Consider the following 26144-nt stretch of genomic DNA (forward strand, 5'->3'; position numbering starts at 1 on the left):
GAGCACCATGGGCTATAAAAAAAAAGATGAGGACACTCTGCATGAGCTGACATAGAGCCACTTCCAGATGCTAAGTAGAAAAGCAAAAGTACAAAAAAGCATATATATACACCTAACACTAATACAATGTTGCCAATTATATCTCAATAAAACAGGAGAAAAAACAAATATAATATGCTCTCTTCTGTTGTGTCAGAAAGTAGAGGCACCCCCCAATGACTGGAGTGCATCAAAAGGACACACCAGCTTGAAGGGGCTTCCACTGGCCAAACATGGAACAATTTGAGCAAAACTGGGTCTCAGCAATTAAGTACAATGAGCACTGGAGAAAAAAATTGAAATCCATAAGTTCATACTGGTAACATGTAAATGAACGGATGAATGGGGAGAATGGGGAGCTCCTGCTTACACAGAACGTCCACTGGGAACACTCTGTGGATGGAGTGCTGCAGCTGGAAATCAGCAGTTCGCAGCCATCATAATAAAAACTGGCTGAAGCAAGAATCATTAATGGATGATGAACCTATGGAGAACATCCTGATAAGGAACAGGCTATCTGCGTGGTTTTCAAGTGTCCTCCCATAAAATGTCTGTCAAATGCAAGGGGAAAACATGGTAACTACACAGCAGGGAAACTGGACAACACTTTGGCCAGGTGATCAAAATTAACATCAGCAAGGAGAGGCCAACAGACACTATGAGCCTCCACATAGTATCTGAGAAGAAGGCAACATCCAGCATCACTTACAGGGTGTTCAGCTGGGGACAATTAACCTGAATTAAACCCCAAATGCAGAAACATTCTATTAGAGATGGGGAAGGGTATTCTTCTAAAATGCCAATGACATGGGAAAAAAAAAAAGACTGAAGAACTGTTCCTGATTAAAGGGTCTAAACATACATAATAACTAAATGCAATCTGTGAGCCTAAATTAGATTCTGTACTGGAGAAAAAATTTTGACAAAAACTGGAATATACTGCAGAGCAACTAAGCCTGTGTGCCACAACTACTGACCTGCAAGCCACAACTACTGAAGCCGGCGCGCCTAGAGCCCGTGCTCCACAACAAGAGAAGCCACAGCAATGAGAAGCCCGCGCACTGCTGGGAAGAGTAGCCCTGCTCACCGCAACTAGAGAAAGCCCGCACGCAGCAACAAAGACCCAACACAGCCAAAAATAAATAAATAAATATAGAAAAAAAAAAGAACAATTATATACTCAGAATTTTAACCCAGCTCTGAAAACTACCTGTCTGGGAGACCAAGCATCGGTCTGATATGACTTTTGGATGTATCACGATACAGGAGGCATACTGTAATAAATGACTCAAACGCTCTCCTACAGAACTGCTGACATTTCAAGATTCCTCACAGAAACCGAAAACGGAGACAGATAATCACAATCTATTTTATTCACACAATTGTTTTTATTGTAATTAAATCGGTTGTAAAATCAGAAGAAATTCCTTATTTAGTGTAGAAAGAACCAAGGTCATCTGAGGTGATGCATTTTTGCAGACAGTTGGGAAGCAAGTCTGTTGTATCCCTACTCTCACACACACGGTGCTTTAGCTGTGTGATAATTCATGAAAGGAGAAAACAAGTACAGAATTTTAAAGTCAAATAAGATTTTCTCTTTGACTTGTGAATTATAATTGGCCAATCTCTAGCAGCTGCCTCTTAGAAACTGTATTTTCTAAATGTTAATAGGCCCCAAGTTAGCAATAAATATGAACATTTAGTGGGGAAAAAAGGAATATAGACAGTAAATTAAAGCATCGAATCAATGTTATCAATAAATCTCCTGAAGGTGATAACTGTACTATTGTGGTTATATGAGAGAATGTCCTTATTCTTAGGATTTATACACTTAAGTATATCAGGGTAAAAAAATCAAGAAATATATTCTCAAATGGTTTGGGAGGGGAAATACACACACACACACACACACACACACACACACACGCACGCCCAAGTTAACAACAGGTCAATCTGTGGAAGACTGCGTGTTTAACTTTCTCGCAACTTTTATGTATGTTTGAAATTATTTCCAAATAAAAAGGTTTTAGGACCTTGGACAAAAGGCCTTTTAAGTCATACATTAATAAGCTCTCTGGGGTAAGCATGCAGTTCTGCCATAATCCTCAAAAAGAAGCAGAATCGTCCAAAACGACACAGTTCAATACGGTAGCCATGAGCCACATGTGGCAACTGAGCACTTGAGATGTGGCTGATTCAAATTGAGACGTGCCAACTTTCAGGGACTTAACATGAAAAAGAATATAAGTTATCCCATTAAGAGTTTTTATACTGATTACATATTGAAATGATATTTTAGACATATTGGGTTACATAAAATATATTATTAAAATAAATTTCACCTTTTTACTTTATAATGTAGCTACTAGAAAATTTTAAATTACACATGTAGCTCATATTGTATTTCTCTTACAATGCTGATCTAAAATATAATAATACCTTTTTTTGAAAAGAGGTGTTTGTTGATCTCTTAAACAAGTATTTCATGACTAGAGAAAACTGTCAAGGAACATTACAGATTCTGACTCCCCTAAGCTGATTTCAATCTTGGAAATAAAGTAGATAATTAGTTTTTTTTAAGGCATAATTAAGGGAAAAGAAAAATTTAAGGCCTAGGAGACAAGAAAGAGCTCTCTGGTCATGTTGTTTAAGTAATTGCCTGATTAGCCACAAATCCCATCTGTAGCAAATTTCCTGAAGAGGAAAAAAAATAAAATCTAAACTCATGAAAATACCGAGCGAATGGGAAGACAATAGATGGTTTTCACACTTCTGTTTTCAAACTCTGTATGAATAACATCAAGTTCCCAAATCCTAAACATTAACTTATAGAATCTTATAAACAAAGCCTTTAAACAGTTACTCCTGCTACCAAGGAGTTTATGAAATAAACTTGACTGACAACAATGTTACTTACAACATTACTTATTTTTCCGTTTTAAGGTTCTGACTGACAAACTCTTCCTTAACTCTAAAGGTTTAAGAAGGACATGAAGAGGAGAACTGAGCTAAGACAGACAAAACTGGGTTTTGTTTGAAACACTACTTTAGGGATTATACACAGGGAGGAGAAAGGAAGGTCGGGCACGAGCTTAAACAGGATTATTTCAGGATAACGCAAGGTCCCTGGGACAGAGACAACTTCCTCTGTATTTTAGTTATCCAAATCTAACTGGGCCAAGTGGAGAAAACCACAAATGTCAGTAAGAATTCTATACAACAGCAACAATGCGGGAGAGAAACCAAACGTAGGCTGCCAGAAGGTACGATAAGAACACCCAGCAGTATAGTCTTGGGCAACGTGCATAGGTGTGTTTGTTTTGGAAGTTTGGAGTCAAGCAGGTGGACGGAACCAATTAGAATCACCAACCTGACTCACAGCACAGGATCCCGGGCTCTCTCTCCTGACCCACACTCTCCCCACCCACCCCAGACCATATCCCAGAAAGATGGCTTCGATCAACTCTAGACAAAAATCTCCTACTAGAATACGATACCCGCTGCCAGCGCACACGGATCCATTTCCGCGTTATGTCTAACAGCCTCCCTGCCGAAGGAGCAGCAGATGCGCCATGCACCCCCGAGGCCACGAGTCAGGCCCCGTGGCCTCAGACAGAAGCTGACAGCATGAATGAGCTCTGCTTAAGACGAAGTCAAGAGTGCCTTGCAGATAAGGAACCAACACAGATGAGGCGCCCGTAGTCCCAGGATCCCAAACCTAGAATAAAACTACCGGCACAAGCCCAGCCTCCCTCACAGCTGGGACACTCCCATCCTGCTCCTAAGCCCTCACCCGCTTCCCACCTCACACTCCAGCTCCTGCCGTCTCAGAGAAGAGGCCATGGCTCCACTGTTCTAGCTTCAGAAGGAAATGCAGATGGGTGAGACACCCAAGGGTGACAGTGAGTCTAACAATAATTAATAAGAACTAAGACTGGGGCCTCCCTGGTGGCGCAGTGGTTGGGAGTCCGCCTGCCGATGCAGGGGACACGGGTTCGTGCCCCGGTCTGGGAGGGTCCCACATGGCGCGGAGCGGCTGGGCCCGTGAGCCATGGCCGCTGGGCCTGCGCATCCGGAGCCTGTGCTCTGCAACGGGAGGGGCCACAACAGTGAGAGGCCCGCATACCGCAAAAAAAAAAAAAAAAAAAAAGAGCTAAGACTTAAAGAGCTCTTCGATGTGCACTGTCTGTGGGTCACATCTTTCAGCCACCACAACCACTTTAGGTGGCGGGTGTTATGTTCCCTTAGAGACAATGCAACCACAGCACACAGACGGTTAAGTCCTTGTCCCAAATCACACCGAAAGGGGGTCAACTCAAACCCAAGCAGTCTGGCTCAAGAATCCATAGGTTCAGCTATTAATAAATCATGAACACAGATTCCACAGTTCAGGAAGTACTTCTTTGCCCAGGACTTCAGTAACAATCTCATTCTCATTTGCTCTCATTCTGACATCGTGAAGCTTGAAGCTGCTTCCCTAAGAGACTACTACCAAAAAAATTATTGTCCTGTACCCACATCCCTCTCTCACGCTCTCTAGCAAAAATACACCCAAAAGATAGCTTGCCATGAGTCTAAAATACTTTCAGATATGATCATTTATTTTTATTAAGAGAAAAAAATTAGACAAACCAAATTGCTAGAGGAAAAAAATGAACAATGCCATTATTCTGACAAATTCTATTTTCTTAATAAAATATAATTCTATTATAGTCTGGGTTTTGTTTAGGGAAAATAAATCTGCATTTAATGCCTTTAAGAATCTTTAAAAAATATCTTAACAGGAGATTTCAGATTTAAGATGGCAAAAGAAAGATGATCCTATTCCATCTCTTAGAAATCACCTCAAAACAAGGAGCATGAAAACACACACAAAAGCCATCTTCGAGGTGCCCTGACCACAGCATGTGAAGACAGAAAATGGATAAGGAACGTGGCAACTGGCTTCACAAAACAGAGGAAGGCCAAACAGGGTGCCTGCAGAGAGGTGCCCGGGAGAAGGAAGCCCAGAAAGGCTCAGGAATGAGGCTCAGGGACTGCGAGAGGTGCAGGCGGGGCTGAAGCCAGAGGGCCGGGGTGAGCACGTTAGCGCAGGCACCCACGCAGCCAGATGACGCTCCCGACCCCGGAGCCGTCAGAGACGTCGCCAGGCAATTCTCACCGCAGCATCAGAGCCTGAAGGCTTAATCCCCTGGCAGAGTGAACCACAGAAAGCAGTCTCGGGGACACTGGGCACAGGTCTGAGGCCTGACAACTGGGCATTTTCCGAGAGGTTTAGAGTGTGGAATCTATCTTCCCCCACCCCTAGGAGCTTCTAATCTAGATTCTGTCTCTATGAATTTGACCATTGGAGGTAACTCCAATAAATGGAATCATAAAAAAAAAAAAAAAGTGTGTGGAATCTGCAGGGCTCCAGGCTCAGTCTCAGCTCCATCAATTAGCAAAGGTGCATCACCTTAGGCAAGCTGCTCAGCATCTCGGCTCCTCAGTTTCCTCATCTATAAGATGATGATAATAAGTAGGTTCAAAGTCCTAGAGCCGATGCCAGGATTAAACGAGGTAAAGCTCTTACAGTGGGGCCAGTACACAGCAAGCACTCAGCAGGTGTCAGCTCCTCCTCCTGCCCCTCTACTTCCATCACTACCTCTCCCCCAGCACACACACACACACACGCGCACACACACCCCCTCCTCAGGCTCTCAGAATGCTGACAGCAGGAGTAAATTCACAGGCATGCAACCAGAAAGGCCTTATGTCGAGAAACTGAACCACCCCAGTGAAAATGCTTGGCTGCTGACATTTAGCAGTCAGCAACAAAACAGTAGATTCTCCCCCAGATTATTCCACAATAAAGCCCATCAGCTGAAATACCCGCCCCCCCCCACCGCCCATACACACAGAGGTGACAAAAAGCTTTCTAATACATTACTTCTAAACATCATCATGAAATTTCAGAATATCTGGGATAATGAGCAGATGTCAGTTTTTTTTAAAAGGCCACATATAACTGACTTAGAATAATAATATAATAATAGCCAATTTTACCAAGTCCTCATGATGTACTAGGCACTGTTGTAAATGCTTTACATATAGTAACTCATTAATCCTTACAACAAACGCATTTCACAAATGAGAAGATTATGGTACAAAGAAATTAAACAATACCCTTAAAGTCACAACACTACTGAGTAATAAAGCTGGGGCTCAAACTGAGTCCAGCTTCAGGGCCTGAACTCTTAACTATTATGCTTCTCAGTAATAACTCTGCAACTTTGAAGACTATGGAAAAATGCCTTCAAAATTCTGAAGGAACCAACCTAGAAATATATACCTAGCCAAACTATGAATCAAGAGTAAAGGCAAAATTGAGGTATTTTCAGACATACAAGTCTTAAAATTTATGATTTACGAATTGTCTTAGGAAATTCTGACCTAAAGATCCAGAAACATGCCTATTTCTGCCTCTTTGCTAGAACAGTTCGCTGTTCAAAATAAGAATTCATAAGACACATTTAAAAGATCTGCTTCTCAAATACCCTCAGTTTGTAAGTGGCTACACTCCCGTCTCACTCATAACTCTGTTTCTCTGCTCATTATGGTTCACCTCTTCTTGAAGCAGTGTCTTACAGAAGGAAAAACACACACGCATGAATTCAAATCCCACATCTGTCATTGTCATCATCTAGCTCTATACTTCAGACAACTTCCATAACATCTCTGATCCTCACGTTCTTCAATTGTATACCAGGGATAATAAAACAAAGCTATAGATAGTTGTTCTGAAGGTTAAACAAAACAGTGGACATAAAGCATATAAAAAATCGTGGCCATATAATATATGGTAACTGTCATCAGCAGTAGCAACATTATTTCCTTGCAAACCATATCCATTCTCCTGACACGCAGGTCATCTGGGCAGGAATGGCTCTTCTTTCATCACTGTGGAGCCGAAGTCCAGCAGTTTCCAGCCTAGTGTGGCCCCTCAGGTATTTACAGAACCAAAAATGAGTAAGTAAATAGAGTATGAAATACTTTAACATCACCATTTATATATACTGCATTCACTATTTTCAGAGTCCTTTCAAAGGCAGGGATGAAAGACAACAGACTTAACACAGATATTAGCAGTAGTACTCTGTGGATATTTACTTTCCTGTATCTGAATGTTCAACTTCTTAATTGCTAAGAATATAGCTGGCTTCACAGGGTTCCACTGCTCAGTGTGCTGCAACAGCTTACAGTATGATTGCAGATCAGGAGAACTATATAAAATCATGAGTTTAATTATGGAAATCAAAATTAATAGAAATTTATGTGATTAGGCTAATAAAATGTTCTTCATAAAAAAAACAGTAGTCCTTTCAAAAATATACTCTCATAGATTCTCACGACAACTCTGAAAGAAAGAAATTACTATTTCAACTTAACCATGAGTAAAATAAGGACATGAACAGCTTGGACACACCAGCTAGTTAAGTGGTAGAGCTAGAACTTCTTGAAATAGAGATACAGAAAACCAGGAACAGAGCGGGGAGCGGAATAGGCCATCACCACAGGAAGTAAATCACCATCCTCCCTTCCATCTATCACTGTGATACCCTAGTGGGTGACCACAAATCTACCAAAAGTCACTTTTTGTGAAGAATTCAGAAGGAAGATAAAAGATTCCCTGTGTCTTCTCACTGGCTTTAATCCAAAATTTGTCAAATTTTCTCTCTGGAATTAGTGTATGACCCTTAAATATGCTGAATCCTGTACAGCTGTTTATAAATCAAAAGCAGTTTTCAAATCTCTTTTAAGTTTAAGAAAGCTGACCATCACCACGCACAGTGATGCAAAAACAAGCCCAGGCTCAGCAATCCACCCGGAGCCCTGGGGCTTCTAGAAAGGAGGGTGAACTAGACACACCACGGAGCATAACAGAAACCTGAGATTCAACTACAAGGGGGGATCATTCTTATAATCCAGAAATTCTCATTCTTTTCAGAATTGTGACCTATGTCATACAGTATTTTTAGGAAAGAGTACATCAGATATAAATTAGAATACTTTTACAACACTTGAGAAACTAAATATACCCTGGTAAGCAGAGCCCTCCACAATGGGTTAACAACAGAGTTTAAGGCAAAAGATCTGTGAGTAGGCTTGTACAGCATGGTGTGAAGGAGAGAGGAAGGCATGTTTCAGACATCACTTGGAAGTCGAATACAGTGAGAGGCCTTGCTGATAACTGGATCTGGGAAAAAGGAAAGGGCAGGGAGGTTGCTGCGCGTACAGCGTATAGTGTGACTCACTGGCCAGCCATGGGGCCATCTCCTGAGATGGAGAAGACAGATGGAGGGTAAAGGGGCAGTGGGAAAAGGAGTCCTCTCTTAGAGGGCCTACAGTTTGAGAAGCCTAGTGACTGATGTCCAATTCTGTATCTCATGTAACCAACTGAAGAACAGAATCTGGAACTAGAAGGTGATGGCAGGTGGAAGATATAAATTCAGAAATCATCAGCATGTAGGTAGATTTAGCACCAACTTGGAGAGATTATCTAGAAACAGAGGCATGCCTGGGGCCCTCCAACATTTATTAACAATGAGGTGAAAATAGGCAGAGCCAGCAACAAGGGTGGAAAGTAGAGGCCAGGTAGGTAAGAGGAAAATCAGGAGAGCCTGGTGTCCTGGAAAGCAAGAGAAAATAACGTTTCAACTCCACTGAATGCTTCCAAGACAGCAAGTGCCATAAAGTGGCCTACGGGTTTAGCAACGTGGGGTCATTGGGAATGTGACCATCTCAGTGGAGTGGTGGGAAAAGAAGCCCCACTGAAGTGGGCTAACAAGTTAAAGGAAATTAAAATAAACGAATGACATTTTAAATAGTAGGAGGTGAGGAAATTAAGACACGAGAACAGACAATCTTCACTAAGTTTACCAATCTACACAAGCAGGTAACTGTAATAAGGCATTACCAGGGCAAGCACAGAGGTCTGTTCGGTGTACAGTGTACAGCCTGGGGTGAGGAGTGCGGGGCGGGGGGGGCGAGCAGAGGGTCAGAAAAAGCTTCTCAGAGAAGAAGTAACCAGATCCCAGAATCCAGGAGACACCCTTCCTACAGCGGATGTGTCCCTGTAATGAAACAAATCCCACCAAACACGCATGAATGCCTGTCCGCACTTAAGTGAAGAAAATCTCATTAAATGAAGAATCAGTGACTAACTTGCATGTCATCAATAATAACCGTAATGAATTGTTTTCTAGAAGAAAAACATTCCCAAGTTTTTCAGCTGTGAAACATCAGATCACGAGACCTGACATGCGCAGTTTGGTCATCCCATGGCCAGAAGACAGTAAAATTCTGTGACAGTTCTTGACTAGAGTTTTTAGGGTATGTCAGGGTGGGGGCAGGGGTACTTGGCTCCTCGAGTGGAAGGGCAGTGAAGATAAGGTAACTAAGCAATGGACAGAGATGACTTAAACGTCAGCCTTCCTGAAAATGAAAAAACATAAAACTCTTCAGAGGCTGCTTTTCACGATTCCCTTAAAGGAAGATACAGGCTCATAATCATGTACTCAAAATCCTTGCAGCTAGATAAGTTTTGAAATTCAGAGTTTTTGAAATTTTAGGTCTGAAAACAGGAGACACCATCAATATATAACACCCCCAGCAGTGTCTGGGCAGCACCCATAATAAAACATAAATATTTCTGCAGCTGACATGGCAGGATGATGACAAAAAATAGCCTCACATCAGTTCATGTCTTGCCATTAAATGAGTCATGTGAAAACTTTCCATTTTCAGAGCCCTTAGATTTCACAACTGTGGATAAGGGACTGAGAACTTACACCTAACACAAGTTTTAAGAAAATAAAGGTACACTGAAGGAGAATGGCAGAGCTCTGGGATCCAATTCCAGCTCTCCTCCATACGAACTGTATGAACCTAGGCAAACCAGTTAGCATCCATAAACCTTAGCTTTCTGACCTGTAAAATAGGAAAGTGATATCTATCCCTAAGTCTATTGTGAAAACCACATGAAGTAATTAGGTTGCAAGGCACCTGGTACTATGTCTGGCCCTTAGCAGTAGAATGACTAAACATCCCAGTTTGCCTGTGACTTTTCCAGTTTTAGCACTGACAGTCACACATGCTGGGAAACCAGGATGGCTGGTCACGCTACTTGGCAGGCACTCAATAAATAGGAACTATTCTAATGTTAAGAATAGAAATTAGCACAGGAAACGATTACAGTATCATGTAATAAACCATAATGGAAAAAAATATGAAAAAGTATGTATGTATATATAACTGAATCACTTTGCTGTACATCAGGAACTAATACAATATTGTAAATCAACTATACTTCAATTAAAAAAAAAAGAACAGAAATTAAAAGTAAAAATACAAAATGGAAAAATCACATGAAATAGTTTCAGTAGTGAAATATCCATGTCACTAAGAATTATAATCACCTCTTTCGTGGTAGGCACAATTCTAAAACAGCAGCCCCTGGTGTGCACACCCTATACGATTCCCTCACCTGGAGTGTGGGCGGGTCTGACCTAATCAGATGTGCCCTTTTTCAGAGATGGAAAGTCAGACTCCAAGCTACAGTAGATGTTCTCCTGCTGGCCTTTAAGATGCAAATGGCCATGTTGTGGAGAGGGCCATGTGGCAGGAGTGGTGGGCGGCCTCTAGGAGCTGAGGGCTTCAGTCCTACAACCTCAAGGAACTGATTTCTGCCAACAACCTGAATGCATCTGAGGGGTACCCCAGCTTCAGAGGAGCTCACAGTCCCTGATGCCACCATGAAACCCCATGCAGAGGACCCAGGCCGGGCTTCAAACCTACAGAACTGTGAGATAAGAAGTGGGTGTTGGGGTTTCCCTGGTGGCACAGTGGTTGAGAGTCCACCTGCCGATGCAGGGGACATGGGTTCATGCCCCGGTCCAGGAAGATCCCACATGCTGCGTAACGGCTGGGCCTGTGAGCTGTGGCCACTGAACCTGCGCGCATCCAGAGCCTGTGCTCCGCAACGGAGAGGCCCGCATACCACAAAAAAAAAAAAAAAAAAAAAAGAAGTGGGTGTTGTGAGCCACCAAGTCCATGGTGATTTGTTACACAGCATTAGAAAAATATCTCTTATCCCAGGGATGCAAGGATTCTTCAATATTCGCAAATCAATCAATGTGATACACCACACTAACAAACTGAGGAATAAAAACCATACGATCATCTCAATAGATGCAGAAAAAGCTTCTGACAAAATTCAACACTCATTTACGGTAAAAACTCTCCAGAAAATGGGCACAGAGGGAACCTACCTCAACATAATAAAGGCCATATATCACAAACCCACAACAAGCATCATACTCAATGGTGAAAAACTAAAAGCATTTCCACTAAGATCAGGAACAAGACAAGGATGTCCACTCTTGCCACTATTACTCAACATAGTTTTGGAAGTCCTAGCCATGGCAATCAGAGAAGAAAAAGAAATAAAAGGAATACAAACTGGAAAGGAAGAAGTAAAACTGTCACTATTTGCCGATGACATGATACTATACATAGATAATCCTAAACCTGTTGCCAGAAAACTACTAGAACTAATCAGTGAATTTGGTAAGGTTGCAGGATACAAAATTAATGCACAGAAATCTCTGGCATTCCTATACACCAACAACAAAAAATCAGAAAGAGAAATTAAGGAAACACTCCCATTTACCATCTCAACAAAAAGAATATCTAGGAACAAACCTGCCTAAGGGGGTGAAAGACTTGTACTCAGAAAACTATAAAGCACAGATGAAAGAAATCAAAGGTGACATAAACAGATGGAGAAATGTACCATGTTCTTGGACTGGAAGAATCAATACTGTGAAAATGACTATACTACCCAAAGCAATCTACAGATTGAATGCAGTCCCTATTAAACTACCAATGGCATTCTTCACAGAATTAGAACAAAAAATTTTACAATTCGGATGGAAACACAAAAGACCCTGAACAGTCAAAGCAATCTTGAGAAAGAAAAACGGAGTTGGAGGAATCAGCCTCCCCAACTTCAAACTGTACCACAAAGCTACAGTAATCAAGACAGTATGGTACTGGCACAAAAAGAGAAATATAGATCAATGGCACAGGATAGAATGCCCAGATATAAACCCATGCACATATGGGCACCTAGTTTACGACAAGGGATAATGCAGAAAGGACAGCCTCTTCAATAAGTGGTGCTGGGAAAACTGGACAGCTACATGTAAAAGAATGAAATTAGAACACTCCCTAACACCATACACAAAAATAAACTCAAAATGGATTAAAGACTTAAATGTAAGACCAGACACTATAAAACTGTTAGAGGAAAACATAGGAAAAACACTCCTTGACATAAACCACAGCAAGATCTTTTTTGACCCATCTCCTACAGTAATGGAAATAAAAACAAAAATAAACAAATGGGACTTAATTAAACTTAAAAGCTTTTGCACAGCAAAGGAAACCACAAACAAGACAAAAAGACAACCCTCAGAATGGGAGAAAAGATTTGCAAATGAAACAACAGACAAAGGATTAATCTCCAAAATATACAAACGGCTCATGCAGCTCAATATCAAAAAAACAAACAATCCAGTTAAAAAAATGGGCAGAAGACCTAAACAGACATTTCTCCAAGGAAGACATACCGATGGCCAAGAGGCACATGAAAAGATGCTCAACATCACTAATTATTAGAGAAATGCAAATCAAAACTACAATGAGGTATATCACCTCACATTGGTCAGAATGGCCATTATCAAAAAAGCTAGAAACAATAAATGCTGGAGAGGGTGTGGAGAAAAGGAAACCCTCTTGCATTGTTGGTGGGAATGTAAATTGATACAGCCACTGTGGAGAACAGTATGGAGGTTCCTTAAAAAACTAAAAACAGAACTACCATACAACCCAGCAATCCCACTACTGGGCATATACCCTGAGAAAACTATTATTCAAAAAGAGTCATGTACCACAATGTTCACTGCAGCAGTATTTCCAATAGCCAGGACATGGAAGCAACCTAAGTGTCCATCAAGAGATGAATGGATAAAGAAGATGTGGCACATATATACAATGGAATATTACTCAGCCATAAAAAGAAGTGAAATTGAGTTATTTGTAGTGAGGTGGATGGACCTAGAATCCGTCATACAAAGTGAAGTAAGTCAGAAAGAGAAAAACAAATACCGTATTCTAACATATATATATGGAATCTTAAAAAAAAATGGTACTGATGAACCTAGTTGCAGGGCAGGAATAAAGAGGCAGACATAGAAAATGGACTTGAGGACATGGGGTGTGGCGGGGGAAGCTGGGGTGAAGTGAGAGTAGCATCGATATATATACACTACCGAATGTAAAATAGTTGGCTGGTGGGAAACAGCAGCATAGCACAGGGAGATCAGCTCGGTGCTTTGCAATGACCTAGGGGGGTGGGATAGGGAGGATGGGAGGGAAGCTCAAGAGGGAGGGGATATGGGGACACGTGTATGCATCTGGCTGATTTGCTTTGTTGTGCAACAGAAACTAACACAGTATCGTGAAGCAATTATACTCCAACAAAGATCTATTTAAAAGAAAAAGAAAAAGAAAAATATGTCTTTTAAGAGAGCATCCAGTTCAAAATTACAGGTGTGTGTGTGTGTGTGTGTGTGTGTGTGTGTGTAGTAAGGACAGAAGAATCTGTAAACCGAAATTCCTTGCATAAAACTACCTTTTTTAATATGAAAAGTTCAAATCCAAAAGAAGTTTCTTACGCAACTGAAACTTTTCATACATTGACGGTAGGGGTATCAAACGGCACAATCACTTTGGAAAACTGTTCCTGGCGATTCCTGTTAAACCTGTTAAATTCCTGTTAAATGCACGCCCGCTCTGCAATCTGGAAACCCGTCATGAGCGCGCAGACCCACAAGAAGGCACGCACACGAAAGTTCAGAACAGGTTTCACCACAACAGCGAGAAACTGGACGCATTCCAAATGCCCACCATTTGAAGACTGGAGGAATGGAAAAACCGTGGTGTCCTCCTTCAGTGGATAATTAACACCAGTTAAAAAGAACAAACTAACAGCACACATGACAGGGACGAATCTCACAGACACCATGTTGAGTGAAAGCAGCCAGACACAAAGAGAATAAAATGAATGACTCCACTGACATGAAGTTCAAGCACAGGCACAACTGACGTGTGATGACAGAGCCAGAGTCTGGGTCACCTCTCAGTGGGCTGTGGGGCCTGGGAAGGGGCAGCAGGTACCTGTGGGAGGTCCTGGAAATGTTCTACACCCTGATCTGGGGGAAGGTTACACGGGTGACTGCGTACGTAAATAATCACTGAGACGGACGTATGCGTACGGTTAATGCACTTTACTGTACGCTACCCTTCAAAAATATTCTTCCCCTTTACAACGACTAACCAAAAACCATCCAGTGACAATTTGAGGTGGATTCCTCATAAGAAACTAGTCAACAGTGAAGCATGAATATGGTTAACACGCTACGCAAGTACAACTCTTCTTGTAAACACACTGCTCACTAAATGCTGGTTGAAGGAATTTCAAAGATAATGACCATGGTTATGTTTCAGAAGCCCAGAGGAATCTATATGCATGTATACATAGCATAATGTCCCCAACAGAATATACCCCATAGATGTGAAAAACCATGACTCTTGTCCAATTACTCCTTTCACCTCTGTCCAATTAATTCCTTTGTTTACCTCCCAGTACAAGAATACAAGCTAGGTGTTACACCATCATAAAGCATGCAGATGTGAACTGTGCACGGCCAAGACAGCACCACTTCCATGGCCTGCACTGCCCGTCTGACACTGGGGCAGTGACTCTTTGCCATGGATACAGGCGACCATAAAGGCTCAGAGCGTGACAGGCAGGTTAGGATCGTCTCATCCAACCTCACACCTGGTCAGAAAGTCGCCCTGGTGCCCCTGCCAGGGGGCAGTCCACCCACCACAGGGAGAGGAGGACAAGGGACGCTGGAGAGGTGACACAGCCCGCTGGGAACTGTGTCTCCGACTAGGACACACACACAAGACAGGGTTCACGTTTGAAAAGTCTCCCTCAGCAGCAAGTCTGAGAAACTGGAATCCATGCAGGATGGGCTCAGATCCACGGCTAGTGACCAGACCAAAAGTGAAACACAAGCCCGCTCACCTCACTATTGTGGCCCCGAAGGTTGAAGTTGATTCTCTGCGGAGTGTTCCTGTCCCGGCGGCAGTGGCTGGAGGTGAAGGTCACGCCAACAACGCCACGCCCGTTGCCCGTGGCCAGCCAGCCCTCCTCGTAGTAGCGCCTCCTGCACACGGGCTTCTCCTTCTCACTCTTGGGGACACGGCCCTTCCAGGACAGGCAGAGGATGTTGGAGTCACTGCACAGGACAGGCCCATGCTCCACCGCTGCATACATACTTTTTTTTGAAGAACCGTTTTACTTAAAAAGTAATGCTGAATGCTGAAAAACTGCTTTCACTGACAGATCGATGTTATTTTTGTGGTTGGCTTGCGCTGTTTTCCCTGACCCCCTTTTAAGACTGACCCGGTTCTAATTAGAAGGTCAGTATTTTATAAAGATCCACCAAATGCATAGTGAAAAAATTCCTCTATAAAAGATGACGGCAGTCAGCTAAGAAAAGGTAATGCTTAAAAACAACGTGGGGTCCATTTTTATTTTCAAGTCCTCAGAGGAAGAGGGGGCTGACCCTTTGGAGAAAGAGCATCGTTAACAAGTGGTGATAAAGAAACTGAGTGTTCTTCTATTCACTCAACTTGGTTCTTCTTATTCAGCCTGAGATTCCAGTTTAGTGTAATGTGATTCCAGAGACAAAGAGCTGCAAATACATAGATTTCAAGTAACTTAAGGCTTTAAGAATCCCTCGAGCTGGAATCTTCTCTTCAAAAGCTCAGATGCAGAGACAGAATACGTGGGGATCATCTTCCTTCTGAAGCCACCCTCTGGCTTGTTTTCTCAACTAGACAAATCTCTGCTGCTAAAGCTGAAAAAGATTGCATAAAGGGAAAAAAAAGGCACACAAACCGTGCAAAACAGACCAGAGTTTGTGCAGACAGCAGTCCAAATTTTAGGAGAAAAAAGGACTCTTTCCCCACTGTTCAGAACCAGAAACCTCCAACTTCAGAGCCCAACCTGGCTTCCCAGCAGGTGGCTGTGTCCCCAGGGAGGGCCCCTCTGCAGGCTGACGCACCCCTCGGTGCCATAGAGGCGGGCGAGAAAGCCCTTCCCTCAGCAGAGCCAGAAGGCTCTAAAGCTCTCACAGGAGGGAGTCTGAGTGTGGGCCCCCGGCGAATCCTAAATACTCCTGCAGGCAAACGGGAGCCAAGCTGGGCTGCAGGCTGCGTCTCCTCCCTTCCTACCCTAGTCACTTCTCCCCTTTCCGCTCGTAAAGATTACATACTTTTCCATCTTGAAGGAAAAAAACTAATCTCAGAATTAAGTCCATCAAGTAGCCTTCCTCTTATACACAAAGATTCCTGGACTCGACATGGGAGAGAATCCCTTAAAACGGAAACGCAGGTGAGAGTCAGCTTCTTCCCCACTGTCTCCCTACGGAGTGACCATGTTCGGCTGACGGGCACTTTCCTGATCACCTCCAGAGACCGTCTCCAAACGCCACGTGTACAGTCCAAGGAAAGAAGCTTTACTCGGATGCTCCTTGATAATTATTTTGTAATTATCAGTTTCAACTGCTACCTTAAGGTATTATCCTATAGGTATAGGAAAGGAAAAGGGAAGTAATAAATTAAAATTTCTGGAATACAGTTAACAGAAAAAAGGCAAAGGAATCAGTTCACTGTTCAAACTTGTCCCATCATACCCTAACTGGCTTTCCTCCAGTCATAACCACACAGTAAGAGCCACTCTTCAGTCCAGAATTTTCTCCTCTGTCCAAATCACCAGACCCACTGAAAAATAAAGTGCAAAAAGCACTGCATGCTCCCATCTGCAATGCTTGAAATCACACTTCTCCCTCAGTCACCTTCTCACTTAGTTCCTTCTTTAAACTGGAGAGGTATTTTTGAGGCTTGATCTGTGCAAGTTTTTTTTTTCTTCTTTTTGCAAACCTTCTTTACCCGTGAAGACCATATGGAAAACTGGCCGTTAGTGATGTATTTTTCTCCCCGGGCTCCCAAGCCCAGTGGTGTCAAGTTGCTCCATCTGATTCTTAAATTAATTTTCATCAGTTGTAAAACTCTTCAAGTGCACACAAGAATGAGCCTGCCTTCTCGTGTAAATGTGTATGTACAGAAAGAAGGTTTTAAATATACATAGACATACACTCTTCAGCTGGCACACAAGACGTCTGTTTTCCCAGTCGTTTCAGGAACCATGGGATTAATCGCAGCTTGAAGGCCCTGGAGTCTTAAAAATCTGTAAAACAAAATAGGACATAAAAAAAAGAACTTTAAAATACTGAACAATAAAGGTTCTAATACACCTTTTTGCACGAACATATGAATATCATGTAAGAACATAATAATTGCTGTAACTGAAATCAGAGACCCATCTGGACACTTACATGTATCAAATGGAGCAACCGATTGGTCAAATCTGAATAGTAAAAGGGGGCTCCTTGCCAGCTTACAGACAACACGCAACATGAGGAGGCTGAGCGCCAGGTACCATTTACTAAATCTGCCAGCAGCTGTGCATAGTGAATGAAATAACACCTAAGACTGTCCTTCCTAGGACTCTGAGCCCTGAAGGTGCACCTTTACCATCCAGAGGTCATCACCCTGAGTTAAGCAGGCATCTTCAAAAAGGAGACAGAAGAGACTCAGGCAAGTTATCTGAAATGATGTTTTCACTCTCAGTAAAAAATAATCCCTGAAGACACAAGGCAGCAAAGGCCTTTAACTGCCAGCAGGTCACAGAACAAAAGGCACAGCTGTCTTCTCGGCTTTTACATCGTCTACTAGCAATACAGGCCTAGAGAGTCTACCTCCAGCAAACCCATCCCCTCTTCCTTCCTGCTGCCTTCAGTCCAGGCCCACAACACATCTGCAAAGACACTGGACAACTTGATCCCTAACATCCCCACACCACCCCACCTTCCAGAGGACCCTCAGAGCGATCTTTCTAAAATTCAAGGCTGCCCCAAGAGCCTGGACTGTTCTCGCCCCGCCCAGGCAGTCCCCCACCCCCACCCCACCCCTGAGAGCTAGCTGAAACGGAGAGCCCAGCCCCACCCCCCAAATGCCTGACACTGAAGGTCAAGGGTTGGGCCTCAGTATCTGCATTTCCAACAAGCTCCTGAGAGATGCTAACACTGCTGGTCTGGGACCAGCTTTGAGAACCACTGGCCTATGAGACCAAGTCCCGGCAAGACCCCTTAGGATGTGATTTCAACCTGTCCTCTTCTGCCACAGCCTCCACGCCCAGCCTGTGCTGCAGCCGTCGCCCTCTGGCCACTCTGTGAACCATGTCCCCAAGTACCGAGTCCCTCCTCTCCTTCATGTCTCCACACCTGCTGCTCCTTTGCTCAGCCAGCCCACACCGCCTCTAACACCCGCCGAACACGCCCTCTCCCGTGAAGCTTCCCAGAGACTCCATACTAACCCGTGCAACAGTCTTCCTCTCGCTGCGTCTAGAGGCTGGGAGCCTACCCTTCTCGTCCCTGGCAAGGAGCTTAGCACAAACAAGTTACTCAGTAGAAGTCTGTAAGAGGATGCAGGCAGGGGCAAGGCAGCAGCTACAGATAATTTCCTGGAGATACCCTAATTCAGATGAGTCACAGGACATATACTTCCTATGTGTCTAAAATCAAAACAAATTCTCTCAGGAAGCACTTGTACCCGAGGGGAAAAAGTGAAAACAAATGCTATAAAATCCAAATTATGCCATGTTCTTCCTCCTGAGATTCTAATGTCACTGTAAAATACTCCCTTAGTCCCTGCCCTGGCCTGGGGACAGCACCACAGAGGAGAAAAGCAAAAGCAACTTCTCAAGATCCAGCAATATATACACAGGGTTTAAACGATTTAAGAGCATAGTCCACGATTACTGAAGCGCCCACACTAAACACGACAGTGTAAACCATCAGCTCCCTCACACCGGCCTGGAGGGAGAGGGGTCTGTAACGTCAAAATTATTTTCAAAATAAAACTAAGACATTATTTGTCTTCTTCACTGCATTGACAATTTCCATCAACGGTGCGAAAGCAACAGTGGGTCAAACTGCCAGCTCTGTGACACAAAAAAAGGCCCAGCACCAGCCAGCACCAGTGCTCTTCAGATTTTTTTAAATGCCAGCTTCACTTAAGAATATTCTTGGGCTTCCCTGGTGGCGCAGTGGTTGAGAGTCCGCCTGCCGATGCAGGGGACATGGGTTCATGCCCTGGTCCGGGAAGATCCCACATGCCGCAGAGCGGCTGGGCCCGTGAGCCATGGCCGCTGAGCCTGCGCGTCCGGAGCCTGTGCTCCGCAACAGGAGATGCTGCAACAGTGAGAGGCCCGTGTACCACACACACACAAAAAAAAGAATATTCTTGGGACTTCGCTGGTGGTCCAGCAGTTAAGACTCTGCGCTCCCAGAGTCTTAACAGGGGGACCCAGGTTCGATCCCTGGTCAGGGAACTAGATCCTACATGCCGCAACTAAAGATCCCGCACGCCGCAACTAAGACCCAGCACAGCCAAATAAATAAATAAATATTAAAAACAAAAAAAGTTCTTAATGCAGCAGTAAAAATTATTAATTTATTAAATCTCACCTCTTGAGGACATGGTTTTTTAATATTCTGTGTTTCAAACAGTAAATACACACACAGCACTTCTGCTGACTATGGCACTACAGTGGTAATCCTGAGAAAAAGCACTTGTGCTATAGTTTAAGTTATGGGCGGAGCAAACTGCTTTTTCATGAAATGCCATGTTTACTGGAAAGAACGAATGACAAATTATGGTCATTTAGGCTTGGGTCTTTGGCAGACATTTTTCTCCAATGTGAACAAAGTGAGCTGTCACTTTAAAGAAAACAACTGATGGTATTTGTTGCTGATAATAAAAGTAGAGCTTTCAAGTTAAAATTAGAATTGTGGGAAAACCAGCATCTATCACTATGAGCTTGATAGCTCCCCAAGATTTAAAGACACTCTGCAAGCAACAGAAGGTGATATTAATAAATGTGAATTTTTTACAGTATATTTCATAGTGTGTCAATATTTGGAAGATCCCATAATTTGCTGAAGCAATATTCTTCAAATGACCAGTGAATGATGATACCAATTATGCTTGACAGAGCCATTCAAAGTGCAAGAAAGACAAATGGATTTTAATATAACCAAGTACAAAAAAGTCACTGATATATTTAAAACTCCACATTGCTACTAACCTTTAAGAAACTACCACTTGTTGAGTTTTAGTACAGTATCAAAGAAAAATATTCATGATTAGCTGAAAAGACTATTAAAATACTCTTCCCTTTTCCAGCTACATATCTGTGTAAGGTCAGATTTTCTTCAGACATTTCAACAAAAACAAAATATTGTAACATTGAATGCAGAAGCATATATGGGAATTCAACTATCTTTTCAATAAGTCAGACATTAAAGATATTTTACCAAAATGTAAAATAATGCTACTCTTCTCAGTAATTTTTTAGTCAGAAAATAGTCATTTTTCATTTAAAATATATTATTTATAACATTTATAGGTTTATTGTTTTTAAATGAATTAGTAATTTTTTTTTAATTTCTCAGTTTTAATTTCTAATATGGTAAATATCAAGAGCTAACACCCACATAATCAAAAGCTCTTTTCGGGGCCTCCCTGGTGGCGCAGTGATTGAGAGTCTGCCTGCCGATGCAGGGGACGCGGGTTCGTGCCCCGATCCCGGAGGATCCCACATGCCGCTGAGCGGCTGGGCCCGCGAGCCATGGCCGCGGAGCCTGTGTGTCCGGAGCCTGTGCTCCGCAACGGGAGAGGCCACAGCAGTGAGAGGCCCGCGTACAGCAAAAAAAAAAACAAAAAAAAAAACAAAAACAAAAGCTCTTTTCGGACTTCAATAATGTTTGAGAATACAAAGGGGCCCTAAAACCAGAAAGGTTAAAAATCACGGACATATGCTAATGCTAACTCTCCAGAATATAAGCCTTAAATAACTGTTGAAATAAAGTATGTAGGATAAATTTCCATAGTAAAAGCACAGACAAAAGTGTTTCATTTTATATATGCTGCTAATGGCTTTTAATCAAACTTTTAAAATTACAGAGTGCCATGTATGCTAGACAAAATAAGGCAGATCATTTAAGGAAAAATGACATGCTCCTTTATTATTTCTCAAATGGATAATGGATACAAAAATCTAACAACAAAAAAACTCCTATCACAGTCTCCTAATTACTGAAAGGCTGGTGCCTATCTTAGTGCTACCGTTAATAGAACTAAGTGATGTTGGATACTTCCCTTCTGTCTTATTTTCTCATGAGGATGAGAAAATAAGGCTCTAACTGATTAACTAGTTTCTGAGGGAAGCTGACTGTCAAATCAACACTAGTAAAGGGGTTTGGTATAAAAAGATTAAAAAGCAACTATTCAACTGAAAGCAGGGACTCGGAACAGATATTTGCACATCCATGTTCAAAGCAGCACTATTCACAATAGCCAAAAGGTGGAAGGAACCCAAGTGTCCTCAGACAGATGAATGAGTAAACAAAATGTGGAAAAACATACAATATTATTCAGCCTTAAAAAAACTGAAATTCTGTCTGACACATGCTGCAACATGGATGAACCTTGAAGACATTATGCTGAGTGGAATAAGCCAGACACAGAAGGACAAATACATGTAAGTATGATTCCACTTATATGAAGTATCTAGAGTAGCCAACTTCATAGAGACAGAGGAAATGGTGGCTGTGAGGGGCTGGGGGCGGGGAGGCGGGGGAGTCATTATTGAATGGGTACAGAGTTGCAGTTTGGGATGATGAAAAAATTTTGGAGATGGACAGTGGTGACGGCTGCATAATAATGTGAATGTATTTCTATTAAGGCCGTTGAATTGTACACTTCCAAATGATAAAAATGGTAAATTCTGTTACATATATCTCACCTCAATTTTTAAAATCAGGTGCGAAAAGCAACTATTCATACAAAGTTTTCTGATAACAGACTGAAGGTAAATACTCAGTTTGGCATTATGATGTTTTTTCCCCTAAAACTGTAATGCAGGCCCATGAGCCATCCTTGGAGGCTTTCATTAGGAATAAACAATGCTATCCTCTGAATTCTGGCCCAAACCTGCTTCTGTTAATTGCAGCTTATTTTCAGACTATTCCGATAGTAAATCACGGAAAAATCTATTCTATTCTATCTATCAATTCTATTGTAATCTGCTTTTAGAAGATTACAATCTTAAAGCAAATAATACATGTGCCTGATTGAATTAATAACCGGACAGCGATCTAGGAGACAGTAAACGTGTACGATGCCTCACACGCTAACTTCCCATACTATCCAGTTCTAACGGCAAATTAGGAGCCCGAGAATTTGGGAAACTACAACTTAGGGACAGAATTGTACATCATCAAGAAAATTCTGTACTAATCACAGGCGCTCCTGGATGAATCAACCAACAAATGTTAACGGAACATCTATTATGCAGGAGGCCCCTGTGCTGCACTCGCTGCCCGTCTTGCCCCCGGTTAGATACTCTGTTTTCTAACTAAAGTTATTTCACTACAGGTTATTCTGTTTCATCTGATTCCTACTTTCCACCAACATGGATAAAATTTACTATTGGGGGGAATAAAAATGCATTTGTCACTTGTTTTAGTTGTCACCTGAAAGGGGAGAGGGGTTGGAAATTATGCCTGGGGAGGGCGCACACAGTGGTACTGCTGGGACGCTAGCCATATTCCATATACTCCATGTCTTGATCTGGGTGGTAGTTATGGGGTGTTCACTCCATAATTATTCTTTACTACACCTCTATGTCTGACATATTCTTCTACATGGATGGTACATCTCACAATAAGCAGGCTTAACGCACTGTGAACTATATTAGGCATCAGTTCTTTGGGGTTTTTTGATAATTTAAATCAATTATTAAGAGAGTTTTTTTAGTTATTATATCCAACCTTAATGAGTAGTCTCTCAATCTAGAAAATCCCAATAAAGTATCAAAAATACTATTTTAGTTCTCAAGCTAAGAAAGTATCCACAAAGAAAAAACATATTAAGAGTAACAAATGGATATAAGAAAATTTCAGAATAAAGCTCTATTTCTTTCTAAAGGATAAAAATGTATACAGTAGTTAGGCAGAAGACTGAGATGAGAAGCGGAAAGTAGATTTTAGGAAAAAATACATAGATGTTGTTAGATGAATGCAAAACAGGAAAAAAAAACGAAGTAGAAACTTTTGAATAAAATATTCCCAACACTCTAAGCTTTTGACTACAGGGTTGTTTGCGGGTTTGAGAGAAGAAAAGGAAATAAACATGAGTTTTGCTGATTGGCGATGTAAATTAAGCACACCCCAGGGTCTGCTCCCGGACAGCTGCCTGCTGTCCTGGGCTCAGCTCCACGGCAGGGTGGAGGGAGGGTAGCTGCCGCCGCACTGGGGCTCCCCTGATGCCTCCTTTCCACAGACAACAACAGGTCCTGAATTCCACATTTCTTTTTGAGGAAAGTCACTACACTGACCTGCCTCTAATTACAGTCACTCCTTTCCCTGGGGAATTTTCCACAACCCACAAACATCAAGGGAGTTCTAACTGGTTCCTAATTAGTTTCAATAGCTGCCTGGAGGCTAGTTCAAATCTACCTTCCAAGACTGCCTTTAAAGGTAGGGATACTCTCAGATGGACCTAGAGAGTATTACGCTTAGTGAAATAACTCAGACAGAGAAAGACAAATACGGTGTATGTTATCACTTATAAGCAGAATCTAAAAAATAAAACAGTTGAATGTGTATAACAAAACAGAAACAGACTCACAGATATAGAAAACAAACTATTTACCAGTGGGGAGAGGTAAGGGGGAGGGACAAAAGAAGGGTAGGGGACTATGAGGTACAAACTACTATGTATAAAATAGATAAGCAATAAGGATATATTGTACAGCTCAGGGAAATACAGCCATTATTTTATAACTTTATATGGAATATAGTCTATAAAAATACTGAATCACTATGCTGTACACCTGAAACTAATATAATATTATAAAACAACCATACTTATTTTTTTTAAAAATCAATGTCAAACAGCCTAGGGGGCAGGAAGAGAGGGCGAGAAGGTCCGGACACTCCCAGCAATCAAATGTCACTTGGCTACTACCTACATAGGCAGGGAAACAACTACACACATGAAACATCTACAACACCACTGCAAAGATAATGGAGTTTAATAATGATTTAATATATTTTATCGTGGTATTCTCTAGCTCTTAATTCTCAAAACATGCTTGTGAGATAATAACTAAAGACACGTATGCACGGTTATACCCAGGCTTATTCAAAAGATGCAATTTTACTACAATTGTGTGAGTGTCACATCACTTTCCTGTTGACTGTAAATCTTAGAGACACTTCCCACAGAAAAGCTGTCTTATTCCGAACAGCACGAGCTCCTTCAGATGCTCGTAGCACACAGAAGCACTGCCCAGACTCACATGGCAAGGGTCTTCTCTGCTCATAATACAGCTATTTTTCAGTATAATCCACCGTACCTACCAAACCACAAACACCCGAACTCCACTTTTTATCTCACCTGCAGTACCCACCAGTAATGCATTTAATGAAGTCTTCAACACTGTATTAAGTATGGTTCAGAGTCCCAAACAGTCGTCTACGAAAAAGGGAAACTAAATGCTGACTGAATGAGGTTCTCTTCACAAACCGCCAAGTGGTCACCGACACCAACCATTCAGATCTGGGCCTTCTGAAAGCCTGAGGCCGCCAGGCACTGCAGCCCATTAGAGTGAAAGAATTTAGGGAGAGAGCTGTGGTCCACTGCTGTGCTCAGAGAACAGCAAAGAGATACATTCTCAGGGAAGGTTACTCGTATTTACTTTCTGTGCCTGATTTCTACAGCCAGTTCTAAGAACATGAACATCTAATTATCTGTACAGAGACAGGAGAGCATGGAGGCTGCAAGACGAACAGGTTGATTACAAGTTTAAAAGGGTGGAAGCTAGATACGTCTGAGAATGAATCCACACTGGAAACTTAGATGTTAAAATACTGTGGTGAGCTTCCAGGTGTCCGCTCCTCTGGTGAGATGGGGCCGGGAAACGCTCTCCTCAGCTCCTTGCCTGGGTGGGCAAGGCAGGCTCTAAGGCTGGCAGAAATCCTCGTTTGAGGGTCCCACCGAGTTCCCTGGTCAGAGTGCTGCACCTGAGCGGAGCGGCCGCTCGGGACTACTGCTCAGGCGCTGCAGAAAGCCTTCTTCGATTCTGACATGTTATCACTTTGGGACCATTGGCCAGGTGCTCCTGACTTGGCCACACGAAGGCTCAAACTGTCCCAGTCTCTGAAGTGAAGATAACCAACACGACTAGCATATCTCTCACCACCATGAATGCAACGTATTTCAATGAAGGGTATCAGGAGGACGTCTACAGATCCCAGACTGGCATGTGCAGGTTCTGAGGAACAGTGGAATAGCCTCGTGTACCTGGGTTACCTCTGCAGACAGCTGTGACAGAGCTACAACAGGGCAGTGGCCGACACTCAGCTCACAGCCCATCTTCTCGAGCCGTGTGGCTGACAGGGTCTCGGTGCTCCGACCGGGTGTCAGGCCTGAGCCTGAGGGGGGAGAGGCAAGTTCAGGGCTTTGGTCCACCAGAGACCTGCCGGCCCCACGTATTATCAATCGGCGAGAGCTCTCCCAGAGATCTCCGTCTCAACGCTAAAACCCAGCTCCACTCAACGGCCAGCAAGCTCCGGTGCTGGACACGCCATGCCAAACAACTAGCAACACAGGAACACAACCTCACCCATTAGCAGAGAGGCTGCCTAAAATCGTAATAAGTTCACAGACACCCCAAAACACACCACCGGACACGGTCCTGCAAGGAAGCCTAAACAGCCCACTGAACCAACCTTATCCAC

At 42.6% G+C, this 26144-nt stretch overlaps 1 protein-coding gene across 3 annotated transcripts in view; it reads right to left on the minus strand.

Annotated features, from left to right (window-relative positions):
• The window catches only part of TULP4 (TUB like protein 4), a 238622-nt gene that overhangs the window by 149528 nt on the left and 62950 nt on the right, over positions 1-26144 (minus strand). For all 3 annotated transcript variants that reach the window (XM_060115417.1, XM_060115418.1, XM_060115419.1), the window contains one exon: positions 15236-17464. In XM_060115417.1, the coding sequence (XP_059971400.1) occupies positions 15236-15487 (252 nt within the window). In that variant the 5' untranslated portion in view covers positions 15488-17464. The remainder of the gene's footprint in view (positions 1-15235; positions 17465-26144) is intronic.

Source organism: Mesoplodon densirostris, chromosome 12, assembly GCF_025265405.1.
Source record: "Mesoplodon densirostris isolate mMesDen1 chromosome 12, mMesDen1 primary haplotype, whole genome shotgun sequence".
Taxonomy (NCBI): domain Eukaryota; kingdom Metazoa; phylum Chordata; class Mammalia; order Artiodactyla; family Ziphiidae; genus Mesoplodon; species Mesoplodon densirostris.